The sequence below is a fragment of the Oncorhynchus clarkii genome, chromosome 3, assembly GCF_045791955.1.
Source record: "Oncorhynchus clarkii lewisi isolate Uvic-CL-2024 chromosome 3, UVic_Ocla_1.0, whole genome shotgun sequence".
In the NCBI taxonomy this organism is placed as follows: domain Eukaryota; kingdom Metazoa; phylum Chordata; class Actinopteri; order Salmoniformes; family Salmonidae; genus Oncorhynchus; species Oncorhynchus clarkii.
In genome coordinates, this window is record NC_092149.1 from 10,785,795 (window position 1) to 10,803,122 (window position 17,328).

Genomic DNA, 17,328 nt, shown 5'->3' on the forward strand with positions numbered 1-17,328 from the left:
TACAAAATGTATATTAAGTCAAATAATCAGACCAATTGGGGATTTTTTATATGGTGGGAAATGAGCGTCAAATTGATCTCCATATAAAAAATCCACCATTGGTCTGTGTCATGCTGTATTTTCAGGCAGAGTAATCCCTCTTGCATAGCCTCTTCCTCTCAGATTGTACTCTCTGTGCCCAGTATTCACCATGGAGGAGTTCTTGGCCTGATTGTTTATACTACTGGACACAGGAAGAGAGGACAAAGTTATGAGACCTCACAGTCATGACCTCACAGGGCGGAGTTAAGTCAACCGACATGGTATGTGTGCAAGATAATTTCAACCATACAGAAAATGAACACACACACACAGAGATAACCTTTCCTCCCATGTGGAGAATGAGGCAGTCTGTCAACAGCCGGTCATACAGCCAGCCCACCTGCAGACGCTGACACACACGCCTGCTTGCAGACACACACGCTTCCCGTCAGCCATAACACTTGTACTAGGTTGTAGTCAACTCTACCTCAGTATCTACCTGAGCAGGTTCCCACAGGCATGCATGCCCCTCCCACTTTCCCCCCTCAGCCATAATAGTAGGTACACAGATGTACACAAGGTCATTTAGGTCCAGAGGGTACACGTGTATCTGTGCTTTCTCTGTAGGACTCTGTGGAGGGGGGTATATTTATGCATTCCGTTACACACTCCGTTACTCTAATTCTACATTATACATCACTTCCTGCCTTAAAGAGATAGTTGACTTAAAGTTAGCCAGATGTTTGTGGCACCTCATCAAGGGGAACTGTCACTTAAGATAGAAACTGCGTTTCAGTGTCGATGCTGTTCACTCTGATGCACTACTGTTGAAACACTATCAGATGTCAAGGCTTTACATTTATGAATGAATACCAACCTCAATGTTAATGTCCATGTTGTTTTTCTACTCTTTTAGAAAACTTATCAAATAAATACATTGAGTTTCAGTGACTCCAGCTTTATTTTCTCTTTTTGTAATAAAAACAGTAATCAGTTGAGAAATCCTTTAATTCGGTCTTGGAGATGCAGTGTGTGCAGGTGTTAGTTCCAACCCAGCACTGATTCAGGTGATTAGTATGTTAGTGCTGCACTGTAACTAAAGCTTGTACATCCTTTTATCTCTCCAGGACTAGTGGTGGCCACAATATTTAGCAATATGAAGAAGACAGTTGGTTTTGGGCCAGGAATAAAAGCTGAATGAGGAGGACAGAGAGACCGATGGGGAAGACAGGATGTCAGGTTAGACCAGGGGTGTCAAACTCATTCCACAGACGACCGAGTGTCTGCAGTGAGGGGAGTTCCTTACTCATTAGTGACCATAAATCATCCATCAAGTACAAGGGTGGAGCGAAAGCCCTCAGACACTATGACCTCGGTGGGTTAAACAGTGGACAGAGAACAGTAAGACGGGCCTGTGGTTGGTTTGGGGCCTAGGTCAGTAGATGTCTCGGAGCCCCAGGTTTCCCCGATGCGTCGCCATGGTTACGCTGTAGCAGTACAGCAGGTCAGTCATCCACTGCTCCTTGGACTCACCTCGACAGTACCTCTGGAACACACACACCATCATTAGAACCTCAGAGAACACACACCAGAGTTACATTTTTATTCTAACATGATACTTGTTTAAGCTTCCTTACTACTGTGAGGTCCTGTATAATGTGTTGTAGTAGAGTTGCGTTAGCCAGCATGTGGTTGAGTAGTTGACTGTGTGTGTTTACCGTGAGGTCCTGTATAATGTGTTGTAGTAGAGTTGCGTTTGCCAGCATGTGGTTGTAGTTGACTGTGTGTGTTTACCGTGAGGTCCTGTATAATGTGTTGTAGTAGAGTTGCGTTAGCCAGCATGTGGTTGAGTAGTTGACTGTGTGTGTTTACCGTGAGGTCCTGTATAATGTGTTGTAGTAGAGTTGCGTTAGCCAGCATATGGTTGCGTAGCGCTGTGTGCTGCAGCAGCAGGGACAGTATCTGGGCCAGCTGAGGCAGCTCCTCCTCACACAGGTCCCTAACTCGCAACGACTGCAGAACCAACCGCAACAGCCGGGGAATGCTGCTCAGCGCTGCCACACACGCGCCCCACACTGCCTCCCTGCAGGGAGAGGGAGAGAAAGGTTGGACACAATCTATACACACACACACACACACACGCACGCTCCCCACACCGCCTCCCTACAGGGAAGGATAAAGGTTACACACACAACATGACTGCACAGAGAGGTCACACACAGGCTACCTCTTGTGGTTGTTCTCTGAGGTGGTGTCCTGCTGTAGGGTCAGTAGCAGAGACAGTAGGCTGAGGCAGCAGCGGGACAGGAACCTCAGTAGAGGTTCACTGGGGAGGAAGGACAGGTCCAACAGTCTGGCCACCGCTCTCAACAACCCTGCTGCCATACTGTCTGGTACCACAGCCAGACCAGTCTGGGAGGGAGAGACACAGTTACACACACACACACACACACACGCACAGAGATGAGTACACACAAGTACACCATCTCACCAGGTTCTTGCAGATGCCGTTCTGCAGCACGTCAAAGCACTGTGAACGAGACCCCAGCGTCTCCAAGCAGTGGCACACTTCCTGTGGGTGGGACATAGACAGTGGTTAAGATCACTTCCTGCTGTTTTAAAGGTCATATTTCACAACATTAATATAATTCATATCGGAGTGTCTCCCGAGTGGCGCAGCAGTCTGAGGCACTGCATCTCAGTAGGCTGGACACATGACATTTTTAACAATGCTTTTTCTAATAAAAACTAGTTCAATGCATCCGTGGTGGAGCCCATTTTCATAATATTACCATATATCCCAGCTGCCTGCCGTAGTTTTGAAGTGATCACAAAAAAACAGCCCTTATTTTAGGGCATTTTTCACCCTGCCAGCTCCTATTAGTTCTATTGAACACTGTGGCACCAACTCGCCTTCCGAACGTTCTAATCCCAGTTTATTGTACTATGTCACAATGCCTGCTTTACTATTGTTGGCAATGGAGACCTGCACACGTTGTTTATAGTTCAAATGTAAACAACTAAAAATTACTTGTGGAACTCTGAGGTCGTCCCATTGTTTACTATAGGGAAATATAGGTATGTCTGTCTATTTTGCCAAATATCTCACAATGTGTATATTTAGATTTTTTTTCAATTGGACACCATTTTAATCATGAGAATCTCCTCTTTCTAATCATGTAAGGCTGAGCAGTGTATCTCGTTGTCATTAAATGCTATCCCCCAAATACCTTTTGCCCTTGAAACGCCAAGCTCCCCCCATTGTTTTCCTATGGAGAGCCCATGCTGGTATATTTCGCCAAATATCTCGCAATGTGTATATTTAGATTTTCTTCCAATTCGGACACCATTTTAATCATGAGAATCTCCTCTCTCGAATCAGTCGTCCTAAAAACAGATTTTAGTGGTAAAATAAAAAGGGATACATTTTTTTGTGCCATTTAGTCAAAATGGAATTCTAAGCATCACTTAGTCCAAACAGCCTCTGTGAACGTTCCATTCCATTCATTTGCTATGGGCTCGCGCAAGTGTTCCAGCTTAGCCAACGTTCTTTTGCCATTTTCAGCCTTGGGCGAATTCTGACTCGTTCTATTGTCCAGCCTAATCTCAGTACAAGAGGCGTCAATACAGTCCCTGGTTCGAATCCAGGCTGTATCACATCCGGCCGTGATTGGGAGTCCCATAGGGCGGCGCACAATTGGCCCAGCGTCGTCCGAGTTTGGTCCTCCTTGTAAATAAGAATTTGTTCATAACATTTCCACTCCTCCACATCCACCAGATACCTCACCTCTCCTCCACATCCACCAGATACCTCACCTCTCCTCCACATCCACCAGATACCTCACCTCCACATCTACCAGATACCTCTCCTTCACATCCACCAGATACCTCTCCTCTCCTTCACATCCACCAGATACCTCACCTCTCCTTCACATCCACCAGATACCTCTCCTTCACATCCACCAGATACCTCTCCTCTCCTTCACATCCACCAGATACCTCTCCTCTCCTTCACATCCACCAGATACCTCTCCTTCACATCCACCAGATACCTCTCATCTCCTTCACATCCACCAGATACATCTCCTTCACATCCACCAGATACCTCTCCTCTCCTTCACATCCACCAGATACCTCTCCTCTCCTTCACATCCACCAGATACCTCTCCTCTCCTTCACATCCACCAGATACCTCTCCTTCACACTCCCCCTTTTCCTATAAATGAAAGGGTTAAGCGAGGCTCAGTAATGGGAGCTGACGTGGCAGATCTGACAATCTTTTTAAACATTGTTTTATGAGCCCAAACAATCAGGAAGTGTCTGTGTGTGAGGAAGGCGAAATCCAATAGTAGTAATGGCATTATGGAGGGATGGAATTAGAGGACAAATGAAGGAGAGGTACACGTCACTCTTCTCTAATCAACATCACCCACAACCATTCATCAGACAAACCACATTACACCACACGTGCAAATGTCTACTTAGTTATTTCTATATCTAACAGATGGCCTTTCTCCACACATCCAAGATACATAACAAGTTGGGGCCAACAAGTACATTACAATATGCCGTTTTTAGTGCTCCCTACATGTTCTCTATGCCACTGCTCACACACACACACACACTGTAGAGAGCGACAGAGGGGTACAGGTGAGACGAGAGGGCATCACACACACTGTAGAGAGCGACAGAGGGGTACAGGTGAGACGAGAGGGCATCACACACACTGTAGAGAGCGACAGAGGGGTACAGGTGAGACGAGAGGGCATCACACACACTGTAGAGAGCGACAGAGGGGTACAGGTGAGACGAGAGGACATCACACACACTGTAGAGAGCGACAGAGGGGTACAGGTGAGACGAGAGGGCATCACACAAACTTTCAGAGGTGAGAAACAATGTTAAACTTTTCCTCATTAACTTCAAATCAAAAGCCAATTTGTCATTATGTTCTATTGAAATGAGGTGTGTTCAATGTGTTAGAATGTGTGTGTGAACCATCCCCCAGACCTGTGTGCACCTGTTGGCATTCTCTCCTCCATTAAAAACAATCCTGTCTCATTAGTGGAATAGAGCAGACATGGTCCGTCCTCTAATCCTGTCCCCCCTGCCCCCCCAACCCTCAGTCTGATTGACTTAGACATGATATGAGATGACCAGGATCTCAGGCTCTAATTGAAGAGCTGAATTAGTGATTATAGCCCCCCCCCCACACACACACACACCTCTTGCTTCGGGGCACATTTCCTTTAACAGGAAATACCGAGCACAAATGTCACACTCCCGTCATGCCACAGGCTCTCATTAGCATTTCTACATTTCCACAGTGTCCGATAACCACGCAGACACAGCCTGCGCAACGCGATAAAGGTTCCCCTCTCGGCCAGCGTGGCCAGATAAAGCATCCCCCCTCTGAGCCCTGTGTGTGACACCAGGGGGAACTAAATAACTGATAGTGTCCAGAACACCTCTCACAGGTACACTACACTGGCAGAAGTGCTCAGTCTCCATCTCGGTCGCTGTCTTTCTCTTTTTACATTTTACACTCCATAGTCACTTATAAAGCCCTGCTAGGTGTTCTGAGTGAGGTGTGTCCTGACCTCCACCACGTCCCAGTGGTGTGTGAATTGCTCCAGGGGGGTGGGGTAGAGGCTGAGGGGGGAGAGGGGAGAGGGAGGGAGCACGCTCTCATCCCCAGCCTCCTGCAGGGTGGCCAGCTCATCAGACGAAAACCCTGAAAGAGAGAAAGATTGGTAAGTTTTCCTGGAGTGTACTTCTTCAAGAACCTGAAGATTCACATCTGTTGACCAGATACCAGTGAGACAGAAAATGTGAGGGCGGAGCCTGACCTGTGAGGGTGGAGAACAGGAAGCTGATGTAGTCAACATCACGCAGGGTCGCGTCCTGAGACCCTACTGACCAGCCACTCAAAGAGGACCTGAAACGCACACAGGTTACAATGGAGTGAGAGAGGACAGTCTAGAGTGTTGGTGGAGTGAGAGAGGACAGTCTAGAGTGTTGGTGGAGTGAGAGAGGACAGTCTAGAGTGTTGGTGGAGTGAGAGAGGACAGTCTAGAGTGTTGGTGGAGTGAGAGAGGACAGTCTAGAGTGTTGGTGGAGTGAGAGAGGACAGTCTAGAGTGTTGGTGGAGTGAGAGAGGACAGTCTAGAGTGTTGGTGGAGTGAGAGAGGACAGTCTAGAGTGTTGGTGGAGTGAGAGAGGACAGTCTAGAGTGTTGGTGGAGTGAGAGAGGACAGTCTAGAGTGTTGGTGGAGTGAGAGAGGACAGTCTAGAGTGTTGGTGAGTGAGAGGACAGTCTGGAGTGTTGGTGGAGTGAGAGGACAGTCTGGAGTGTTGGTGGAGTGAGAGAGGACGGTCTGGAGTGTTGGTGGAGTGAGAGAGGACAGTCTAGAGTGTTGGTGGAGTGAGAGAGGACAGTCTAGAGTGTTGATGGAGTGAGAGGACGGTCTGGAGTGTTGGTGGAGTGATAGAGGACGGTCTAGAGTGTTGGTGGAGTGAGAGAGGACGGTCTAGAGTGTTGGTGGAGTGAGAGAGGACGGTCTAGAGTGTTGGTGGAGTGATAGAGCATAACTAAAGCCCTCTAACAGGATGGACGATTGTTCCAGGTTGTTTTCTGACGATATGGATCAATCTTATGTCCATTTCTGTAGGCTTACCTGGAACTGACCACATTAAACAGAATCGAGTTTCCCCCGAGCGCGCGCACACACAGAGACAGAGAGACAGAGAGAGAGGAGACTGTGCGCAGGGTGGGGTTCGGAGGACGAAGAGGAAGGGGGGTCAGAGATGAATACATGGTGTGTTCTGTAACATTAGAGACACGTGACTTGACATCTCTGCCACATTCCACCCAACCCCTAGTCTCTGCACACACACACACTGCCCCAACCCCTAGTCTCTACACACACACACACTGCCCCAACCCCTAGTCTCTACACGCACACACACACTGCCCCAACCCCTAGTCTCTACACGCACACACATACTGCCCAAACCCCTAGTCTCTACACGCACACACATACTGCCCAAACCCCTAGTCTCTACACACACCTGTAGCTTTGGGAGGTTGCTGGGGTTACCTGAGGTGTATGATGCGTATGAGGGAGGCAGCCAGGCCGGCAGAGACGCGCCCCGCAGTGCAGCAGCGACTCAGATTGGCCAACAGACCCTGTGACATCACAGGCAGGAAGTAGAGTAGCTGGACCAATCGCTGCTGAGACTCAGCCGGTAACAATACCACACTGCCCTCCTGTGGGTCTACACACACACAAACACAAACTCTACAACAGCGGTTCTCAACTGGTCGTCTTAGGACCCATATTGAACCAGGTTGGCTCAGTCTTGACCCAATATTCGCGTCGAGAAAAATAAGTCAAAATACAATTTGGAAAACTATTTTTAATTCTATATTGATATTAAATGTAGCAATTATATGACAAGGGAACAACATTCCCACCTCTTTCATTCTCAATAATGACATTTTGCCCATATTCTTGATTAAGAACTTAAATAAACTCACTGGTTTGAGACCACAAAATCAACAAAAAGGCTGCTTAAAGCTTTATATTAAAAAATACTGTGATTGAAGAACACATTTCCAGAGATGAAATGATTTAGACATGTACATTTATTATCAACTCTATACACTTTCTACCTTGTTAAAGCCGTTAAAGTTCAAACTGTAGTATTTTTTCACCAGTTTGGCTGCTCTACACATCACCAACTACAGCTCATACACTATAGCAGAGGAGGGCAACTACAGCTCATACACTATAGCAGAGGAGGGTAACTACAGCTCATACACTAAAGCAGAGGAGGGCAACTACAGCTCATACACTATAGCAGAGGAGGGCAACTACAGCTCATACACTATAGCAGAGGAGGGCAACTACAGCTCATACACTAAAGCAGAGGAGGGTAACTACAGCTCATACACTATAGCAGAGGAGGGCAACTACAGCTCATACACTATAGCAGAGGAGGGCAACTACAGCTCATACACTAAAGCAGAGGAGGGTAACTACAGCTCATACACTATAGCAGAGGAGGGCAACTACAGCTCATACACTATAGCAGAGGAGGGCAACTACAGCTCATACACTATAGCAGAGGAGGGCAACTACAGCTCATACACTATAGCAGAGGAGGGCAACTACAGCTCATACACTATAGCAGAGGAGGGCAACTACAGCTCATACACTATAGCAGAGGAGGGCAACTACAGCTCATACACTATAGCAGAGGAGGGCAACTACAGCTCATACACTAAAGCAGAGGAGGGTAACTACAGCTCATACACTATAGCAGAGGAGGGCAACTACAGCTCATACACTATAGCAGAGGAGGGCAACTACAGCTCATACACTATAGCAGAGGAGGGCAACTACAGCTCATACACTATAGCAGAGGAGGGCAACTACAGCTCATACACTATAGCAGAGGAGGGCAACTACAGCTCATACACTATAGCAGAGGAGGGCAACTACAGCTCATACACTATAGCAGAGGAGGGCAACTACAGCTCATACACTATAGCAGAGGAGGGCAACTACAGCTCATACACTAAAGCAGAGGAGGGTAACTACAGCTCATACACTATAGCAGAGGAGGGTAACTACAGCTCATACACTATAGCAGAGGAGGGCAACTACAGCTCATACACTATAGCAGAGGAGGGCAACTACAGCTCATACACTATAGCAGAGGAGGGCAACTACAGCTCATACACTATAGCAGAGGAGGGCAACTACAGCTCATACACTAAAGCAGAGGAGGGTAACTACAGCTCATACACTATAGCAGAGGAGGGAAACTGTGGTCCTGTAGAAACTTAGCTCCTGTCCAACACACCCCATCATTAGAGTCACCTGTAACCATCAAGCCCTTGATGATCTGAATCTGGTGTGTTAGTGCTGGGCTGGAACAAAAGCTTGCACTCCTGTATCTATCCAGGACCATGGTGTTGTAAACACACACACCGTACCTAGCAACAAGAAGCCAATGGTGACGTAAAGAGTGATTGGACTATCCATCACCAGTTTATGGTCTAAGAAAGAAAATCATCAAACAGACAGAGATAAAGAGAGAGATAGAGAGAGAGCTAGAGAGATAAAGGGAGAGAGAGTAGTAATGATCAGATAGTCTGTATTATGTTATGTTGGCTGCTGACGCACATTGCTGATGTCACAGACCATTCAGACAAACAGAGTCTTGTGATGGTGAATCGCCCACTCCGTCTTCCCTAGGGCCTTTAATCATAACACAAACTCCCTCACCCTCCCCAGTTCTGTCTTCCCTAGGGCCTTTAATCATAACACAAACCCCCTCACCCTCCCCAGTTCTGTCTTCCCTAGGGCCTTTAATCATAACACAAACCCCCTCACCCTCCCCAGTTCTGTCTTCTCTGGGGCCTTTAATCATAACACAAACCCCCTCACTCTCCCCAGTTCTGTCTTCTCTGGGGCCTTTAATCATAACACAAACCCCCTCACCAGTTCTGTCTTCTCTGGGGCCTTTAATCATAACACAAACCCCCTCACCCTCCCCAGTTCTGTCTTCTCTGGGGCCTTTAATCATAACACAAACCCCCTCACCCTCCCCAGTTCTGTCTTCTCTGGGGCCTTTAATCATAACACAAACCCCCTCACCCTCCCCAGTTCTGTCTTCTCTGGGGCCTTTAATCATAACACAAACCCCCTCACCCTCCCCAGTTCTGTCTTCTCTGGGGCCTTTAATCATAACACAAACCCCCCCACCCTCCCCAGTTCTGTCTTCTCTGGGGCCTTTAATCATAACACAAACCCCCTCACCCTCCCCAGTTCTGTCTTCTCTGGGGCCTTTAATCATAACACAAACTCCCTCACCCTCCCCAGTTCTGTCTTCCCTAGGGCCTTTAATCATAACACAAACCCCCTCACCCTCCCCAGTTCTGTCTTCCCTAGGGCCTTTAATCATAACACAAACCCCCTCACCCTCCCCAGTTCTGTCTTCTCTGGGGCCTTTAATCATAACACAAACCCCCTCACTCTCCCCAGTTCTGTCTTCTCTGGGGCCTTTAATCATAACACAAACCCCCTCACCAGTTCTGTCTTCTCTGGGGCCTTTAATCATAACACAAACCCCCTCACCCTCCCCAGTTCTGTCTTCTCTGGGGCCTTTAATCATAACACAAACCCCCTCACCCTCCCCAGTTCTGTCTTCTCTGGGGCCTTTAATCATAACACAAACCCCCTCACCCTCCCCAGTTCTGTCTTCTCTGGGGCCTTTAATCATAACACAAACCCCCTCACCCTCCCCAGTTCTGTCTTCTCTGGGGCCTTTAATCATAACACAAACCCCCCCACCCTCCCCAGTTCTGTCTTCTCTGGGGCCTTTAATCATAACACAAACCCCCTCACCCTCCCCAGTTCTGTCTTCCCTAGGGCCTTTAATCATAACACAAACCCCCTCACCCGCCCCAGTTCTGTCTTCCCTAGGGCCTTTAATCATAACACAAACCCCCTCACCCTCCCCAGTTCTGTCTTCCCTAGGGCCTTTAATCATAACACAAACCCCCTCACCCTCCCCAGTTCTGTCTTCCCAAGGGCCTTTAATCATAACACAAACCCCCTCACCAGTTCTGTCTTAGCTTATATTACAATATAGGTGCCCTCCACCACCCACAACCTCCACCCCTTTTAACTGATACACCTCCAACCTTTGTCTCTAGCTTGTAACAACATGCTCCCCTCTCTCTCCTGCTATGGAGTTCAGATGGACCTTTACTGCCCCCCAGTGGAGAAACATAGAAAACATCTCCAATGGGTACATTGTCATTTAGGTATTTTCTAGCATGGCCATTTAGTGACTACCTGTTTAGTACCGATCTGCCCGACTGTTATAAGTGGAGCTTCACATGTGTTTTTTGTTGTTGTATATACACCGTAGAGCCTGCATACAGGTGTGTGTGTGTGTATTCACCGTAGAGCCTGCATACAGGTATGTGTGTGTGTATTCACCGTAGAGCCTGCATACAGGTATGTGTGTGTGTATTCACCGTAGAGCCTGCATACAGGTATGTGTGTGTGTATTCACCGTAGAGCCTGCATACAGGTATGTGTGTGTGTATATACACCGTAGAGCCTGCATACAGGTATGTGTGTGTGTATTCACCGTAGAGCCTGCATACAGGTATGTGTGTGTGTATATACACCGTAGAGCCTGCATACAGGTGTGTGTGTGTGTATTCACCGTAGAGCCTGCATACAGGTGTGTGTGTGTGTATATACACCGTAGAGCCTGCATACAGGTGTGTGTGTGTGTGTATTCACCGTAGAGCCTGCATACAGGTGTGTGTGTGTGTGTATTCACCGTAGAGCCTGCATACAGGTGTGTGTGTGTGTATATACACCGTAGAGCCTGCATACAGGTGTGTGTGTGTGTATTCACCGTAGAGCCTGCATACAGGTATGTGTGTGTGTGTGTATTCACCGTAGAGCCTGCATACAGGTATGTGTGTGTGTATTCACCGTAGAGCCTGCATACAGGTATGTGTGTGTGTATTCACCGTAGAGCCTGCATACAGGTATGTGTGTGTGTATTCACCGTAGAGCCTGCATACAGGTATGTGTGTGTGTATTCACCGTAGAGCCTGCATACAGGTATGTGTGTGTGTATTCACCGTAGAGCCTGCATACAGGTATGTGTGTGTGTATTCACCGTAGAGCCTGCATACAGGTGTGTGTGTGTGTATTCACCGTAGAGCCTGCATACAGGTATGTGTGTGTGTATTCACCGTAGAGCCTGCATACAGGTATGTGTGTGTGTATTCACCGTAGAGCCTGCATACAGGTGTGTGTGTGTGTATTCACCGTAGAGCCTGCATACAGGTATGTGTGTGTGTATTCACCGTAGAGCCTGCATACAGGTATGTGTGTGTGTATTCACCGTAGAGCCTGCATACAGGTATGTGTGTGTGTATTCACCGTAGAGCCTGCATACAGGTGTGTGTGTGTGTATTCACCGTAGAGCCTGCATACAGGTATGTGTGTGTGTATTCACCGTAGAGCCTGCATACAGGTATGTGTGTGTGTATTCACCGTAGAGCCTGCATACACGTGTGTGTGTGTGTGTATTCACCGTAGAGCCTGCATACAGGTATGTGTGTGTGTATTCACCGTAGAGCCTGCATACAGGTATGTGTGTGTGTATTCACCGTAGAGCCTGCATACAGGTATGTGTGTGTGTATTCACCGTAGAGCCTGCATACAGGTGTGTGTGTGTGTGTATTCACCGTAGAGCCTGCATACAGGTGTGTGTGTGTGTGTATTCACCGTAGAGCCTGCATACAGGTATGTGTGTGTGTATTCACCGTAGAGCCTGCATGCATGCGTGTGTAGGGAGTTCAGCAGGGCCTTGTTCCCGCGGGAGGCAGCAGCCTGGATGGAGAGCAGGAGCCTGTCTGAGAGGGTAGGGTTACGGTGGCCTAGCTGGGACAACTGGAGCGGTAGAGCAGCCAGCCACAGAGACAACACTCTACTCCTGAAGGGGGAGACCGAAGAGGAAGAAAGACATTTAGGAGCAGAGTAGTCTACCCTGCAGTGTTGGTTATGCCTACATATATCTTTGGTTATTTGGTACAGTAAACACTAGAACGTGTGTGTGTGTTACCTGGCGATGTGTGTGTGGTTGTGTTCCTGTAGGTACAGTCTGCTGTAGAAGGAAAGTAGCAGTGTTCTGGTCTGCAGATTCAGGTTCATCTGCTGGTACTGAACATACACCGCCTGTAACAGATCCTCCGTCACCGCTACACACACCACCGGTTAGGACGCCAGACATGTGAAAACCATTTAAGATTAACTCATAACTGCACCCTTGACAGCCCACACAAACACAGTCTTACCCCTGCTGCGTTGTGTGATGACCATTCTCCAGACAGTCTCCAGGAGTGTATGTAGGTGTCTTTGGCTCAGCTTGGCCCCACTGGACAGAGTCTCTTGGACAAACCCTCTCAGAGGCATCAGCCACTCAGCATCGGGCTCCTGGGCTTGCCTCTCCCTCTGGCTGAGGGTAACCATGGAAACCATGACCTGGCAGAGCAGCACGTTCAGAGCCAAGGGTTCCACTGTCTGCCCTGGGATTGTAGTGGACTGCTTACTCCTGAAACACCACACCCAAACACACATACTTTTAATTATGTCCCCCCCAGTAATTTTGTGCTGATATTATACATCATAATTGGTAATAGCTCAAACTGTTCAATGGTTAGACCACATTTTTAGGAAGAAAACAGAAACCACGGTTTGTCCTAACCGCTAATAGCTGAAATTGAACCGTGGTTCTACGACTAAGCAGAGCATTCAGTTGACTATAGACCAGATGTTTTTCCCCCCAGAGTTTCTCTCACAACCCCATTTTCAAATCAGGCCTCACATATGGGGTAGCGACCCCTAGTTTGGGAAACGCTGGAGTACCTACACATACACCATGGGCCCTAACCACCTCACCTCTTGGGGTCTGTCTTCCGCCTTTGTTTAGGGGTGTCCAGATTTCCATAGGGGAAGTTCTTCATGAAGTGCTGCTTAAAATCCCCCAGGTACTCACTGCGAAACCACACATCCTAAACACACAAACACCAGTGTTAATAGAACAGAGGTAACCACACATGTTACACTGAGAGAGAAGACCTGTGTGTGTGTGTGTGTTACCAGTGTATCCTGGTATTCTCTCTGTGGCGCCAGCTTGCGTAGCAGCTGTAGTATGGAGAGGACCTGGTACATCAGTGACATGGCGTCGGGGGTGAGGAGATGAGCACTGTCAGTCTTGCTCCGGTCGCTGGCACTAGCCTCTACCCAGACGTCTAGTAGAAGGGGCACCAGGGTGGAGGCAAAGCCCCGTACAGCCTCCCCTGTGCCCAGCCCCTCACTCACCCCAGCCCCAGGCTCAGTCGCCGGCCTACAAATACAGTGGAGGAAAGGGAGAGATGATGAGCAGGACAGGAGAGTGAGTCAGCAGAGTGTGTGTGTGTGTATATGCTTGTTAATAAAGTGTGTGTGTGTGCTTGTTAATGAAGTGTGTGTCTGTGATGTGCGTACCTGAGTTTGAAGGTGGAATGCGGAGTGGGCATGGCTCCTGAATGTTCAAACACCTGAAATCCACCTTTTCTGTAGGTAAGCTCCTCCCAGTTGAGCTCCAAAGGTGCGTTAGCTCCTCCTTGTCCATTCAAAACACTGAACATGTCACCTGAGACACATGCAACCCCCTCCTCCGCTCGCCTCTCCTCAACTATCGCCTGAAGAAAACGCCCCAGTCTGGAAAACACAAACACAAAGGTCACGGCAGAAAAATACATGTACACACCAATAGGACACTGCTAACTCATTGCAAGTGTATGAATACCTGAGCAGCACTGTGAGTCTCCACTGCTGACCAGTCACGTTCCTGTTAGGGTTGACTGACAGGGCCCAGCTCCTCCCCTTCCCCTCCTGCCCCTTCCTTGCCCCGCCCCCGGTACTTTTGTGTGAGATCAGCTCCAGGAAGTTGGTGAGCAACAGGGCGGGACGAGCGGCCAGCAGGGCAGGATAGTGGTCCAGCAAAACGTCGAGGACTTTCAGGGCATCCTCCTGGATACCCGTCTCAATGTGGGTCATGGCACAGGAGAGGTGGGCAGAGAGGAGAGGGAAGAATGGAGACGTCCGCTCCGCTGGTACACTCTGGGCTATGAACCTGGGCAGGGCACGGAGAGGGTAGAAGGTTAGAGAGGTGCACTAGTAGCAGGAGAGTTTCTGGTTCAAATCTCATATTGGGTAGGAAGGTGCGACAGTAGAAGAACTGGCATTAAGGCATTTCTCCAAGGACTGTGCTGCTCTCAAGTGATGTATGGTTTTGTGGGGTTTGGAGAACAAACACTGTGGACACTGTTAACAAACCTCGAAACGAGCTTCAATGCCATACAACACTCCTTCCGTTGCCTCCAACTGCTCTTAAACGCTAGTAAAACTAAATGCATGCTCTTCAACCGATCGCTGCCATTACCAGCCCGCCCGACCAGCATCACTACTCTGGGCGGTTCTGACTTAGAATATGTGGACAACTACAAATACCTAGGTGTCAAGTTAGATTGTAAACTCTCCTTCCTGACTCATATTAAACATTTCCAATCCAAAATTAAATCTAGAATCGGCTTTCTATTTCGCAACAAAGCCTCCTTCACTCACGCTGCCAAACATACCCTCGTAAAACTGACTATCCTACCGATCCTCAACAATATAATTTACAAAATAGCCTCCAACACTCTACACAGCAAACTGGATGCAGTCTATCACAGTGCCATCCATTTTGTCACCAAAGCACCATATACCACCCACCACTGCGACCTGTATGCTCACGTCGGCTGGCCCTCGCTACATAGTCATCGCCAGACCCACTGTCATCTATAAGTCTTTGCTAGGTAAAGCTTTGCCTTATCTCAGCTCACTGGTCACCATAACACCCACCCGTAGCACACACTCCAGCAGGTATATCTCACTGGTCACCCCCAAAGCCAATTCCTCCTTTGGCTGCCTTTCCTTCCAGTTCTCTGCTGCCAATAACTGGAACGAAGTGCAAAAATCACTGAAGCTGAAGACTCATATCTCCCTCTCTAACTTTAAGCACCAGCTGTCAGAGCAGCTCGCAGATCACTGTACATAGCCCATCTGTAAATAGCCCATCCAACTACCTCATCCCCATACTACTCCTTTGCACCCCAGTATCTCTACTTGCACACTCATCTTCTGCATATCTATCACTCCAGTGTTTAATTGCTATATTGTAATTAATTCGCCACTATGGTCTATTTATTGCCTTATCTCCTTACTTTATTTGCACACACTGTATATAGATTTTTCTATTGTGTTATTGACTGTGCTTTTGTTTATCCTATGTGTAACTCTGTGTTGTTTTTTGTCACACTGCTTTGCTTTATTTTGGCCAGGTCGTAGTTGTAAATGCGAACTTGTTCTCAACTGGTCTACCTGGTTAAATAAAGGTGAAATATATATATTTTTAAAGACCTGAAGACAAATTCCCACTGTCATAACAAAATACTTTTCTAACCTGAGCAAGCGTGTGGCAGACATCCGTACATTCGGGTCCTTGTCTGTGAAGACGGCAGCAGCCTCGCTGAGCAGACTGGAGAGGTGTTGGTCTAACTCTGAGGGGTGAAGGGTCAGCAGCTCCCTCAGTCCCACAAGAGCTCCCTGTTTCACTGTACCACTGTAGTGATGCAGCTGGGACAACAGGTCCTAGAGGAGGGGAGGCACACAGCATAAGGTACAGTAGAGGAGTGAGTGTGTTTGTGTGTCTGTGTTACCTACCTTGATGTTGAGCTTCCGGTGTGTGGTGGGTGCATTAGCATCTTTCTTCAGCTGTTCAGTTAGGTTAATTCCCTTGGTGCGGAAGTTGATGTTGGTGGCGTTGTCAGCTTTAGGCTTAGTCTTCCCCACCTTCAGCTTGACCTTCTGGAAGTCATCCTGCCTCTTCTTCTTCTTGCATTTGGTCATCTCTGCAGAATATGACTATCTGTGGAGAGAAACATGGGGAACATCTTCAATTGCAACCAATTCTCTAATATAGTGCACTACTTCTGTTCTGACCAGAGCCAAACAGGGTTGATATCGATGAAGTGGTTCACTATATGGGGAATGTGGTGCCATTTGACACAATAACGAAGTGTGTGCTAGTGTTGGACCAGGAGGAGACCACAATCAGTGGGCAGCAGTGAGTTTGCAAGCCAGCAAGCTATCGGCTCGAACACAGAATCTATGAGCAGTAAACCCATAATAATTGATTGCGTTATTGCGTAATAATAATACCCACGTGTGTTGACACTATCAGAAATAATTGTGCATGCAGTAGCCTTCCCGCGCCGAATGTAGCTTTTGAAGACGGTCAATGAGCAAAACAAAGCTCGTGCTGTTTCTTTACAAACATGGGCCTTTCTCTTTGATACGACAACTAGCTAAGCTGTCTTCACATTTGCCTGCAACATTTGTTTGTTTTTTCCTGTTCTCAATTTCACGTCTACATATAGCAGTGTTTTATTGCAACTTGTGTAAAGGATACATTTCAAATGAAAAAAAATGTATGTCGTTCTTATCTTTTAATGTTTTTTTATTAATTTGAACTCAAATTTCCGAGGTCGAGTACACAGGCAAACGCATAGGCTCACAAAATCAGGTACGTCACGGGTCTTTCTATAAAGAGATACACAATTGCGCGTGCGTCAAGTTGCTAGTTGTTCTTCTTGACACGCAAAATTCACCCCGC

At 47.7% G+C, this 17,328-nt stretch overlaps 1 protein-coding gene across 1 annotated transcript; it reads right to left on the reverse strand.

Moving 5' to 3' along the window:
• Positions 1 to 135: 135 nt before the first annotated feature.
• Positions 136 to 17,027, reverse strand: LOC139387742 (testis-expressed protein 10 homolog). Its single transcript, XM_071134000.1, has 17 exons — positions 16,879 to 17,027; positions 16,377 to 16,581; positions 16,117 to 16,304; positions 14,419 to 14,745; positions 14,115 to 14,330; positions 13,728 to 13,974; positions 13,527 to 13,639; positions 12,923 to 13,179; positions 12,691 to 12,826; positions 12,392 to 12,561; positions 7,122 to 7,299; positions 5,871 to 5,959; positions 5,622 to 5,755; positions 2,513 to 2,593; positions 2,249 to 2,433; positions 1,894 to 2,104; positions 136 to 1,567 (listed from the first exon to the last, which is right to left on the reverse strand). Exons 2-17 carry the CDS (start codon positions 16,560 to 16,562, stop codon positions 1,457 to 1,459), a joined length of 2,829 nt encoding a protein of 942 aa, XP_070990101.1. The 5' UTR covers positions 16,563 to 16,581; positions 16,879 to 17,027; the 3' UTR covers positions 136 to 1,456.
• Between the last annotated feature and the right edge of the window lie 301 nt (positions 17,028 to 17,328).

Bases quoted from the DNA above. Each gene is read 5' to 3' on its own strand.
- LOC139387742 (XM_071134000.1), bottom strand. From the start codon at position 16,562: ATGACCAAATGCAAGAAGAAGAAGAGGCAGGATGACTTCCAGAAGGTC. The intron at 16,305-16,376 runs GTAGGTAACACA...CCCCTCCTCTAG, and splicing joins ACCGGAAGCTCAACATCAAG to GACCTGTTGTCCCAGCTGCA. The intron at 2,434-2,512 runs GTGAGATGGTGT...TCTCCCTCCCAG, and splicing joins ACGGCATCTGCAAGAACCTG to ACTGGTCTGGCTGTGGTACC.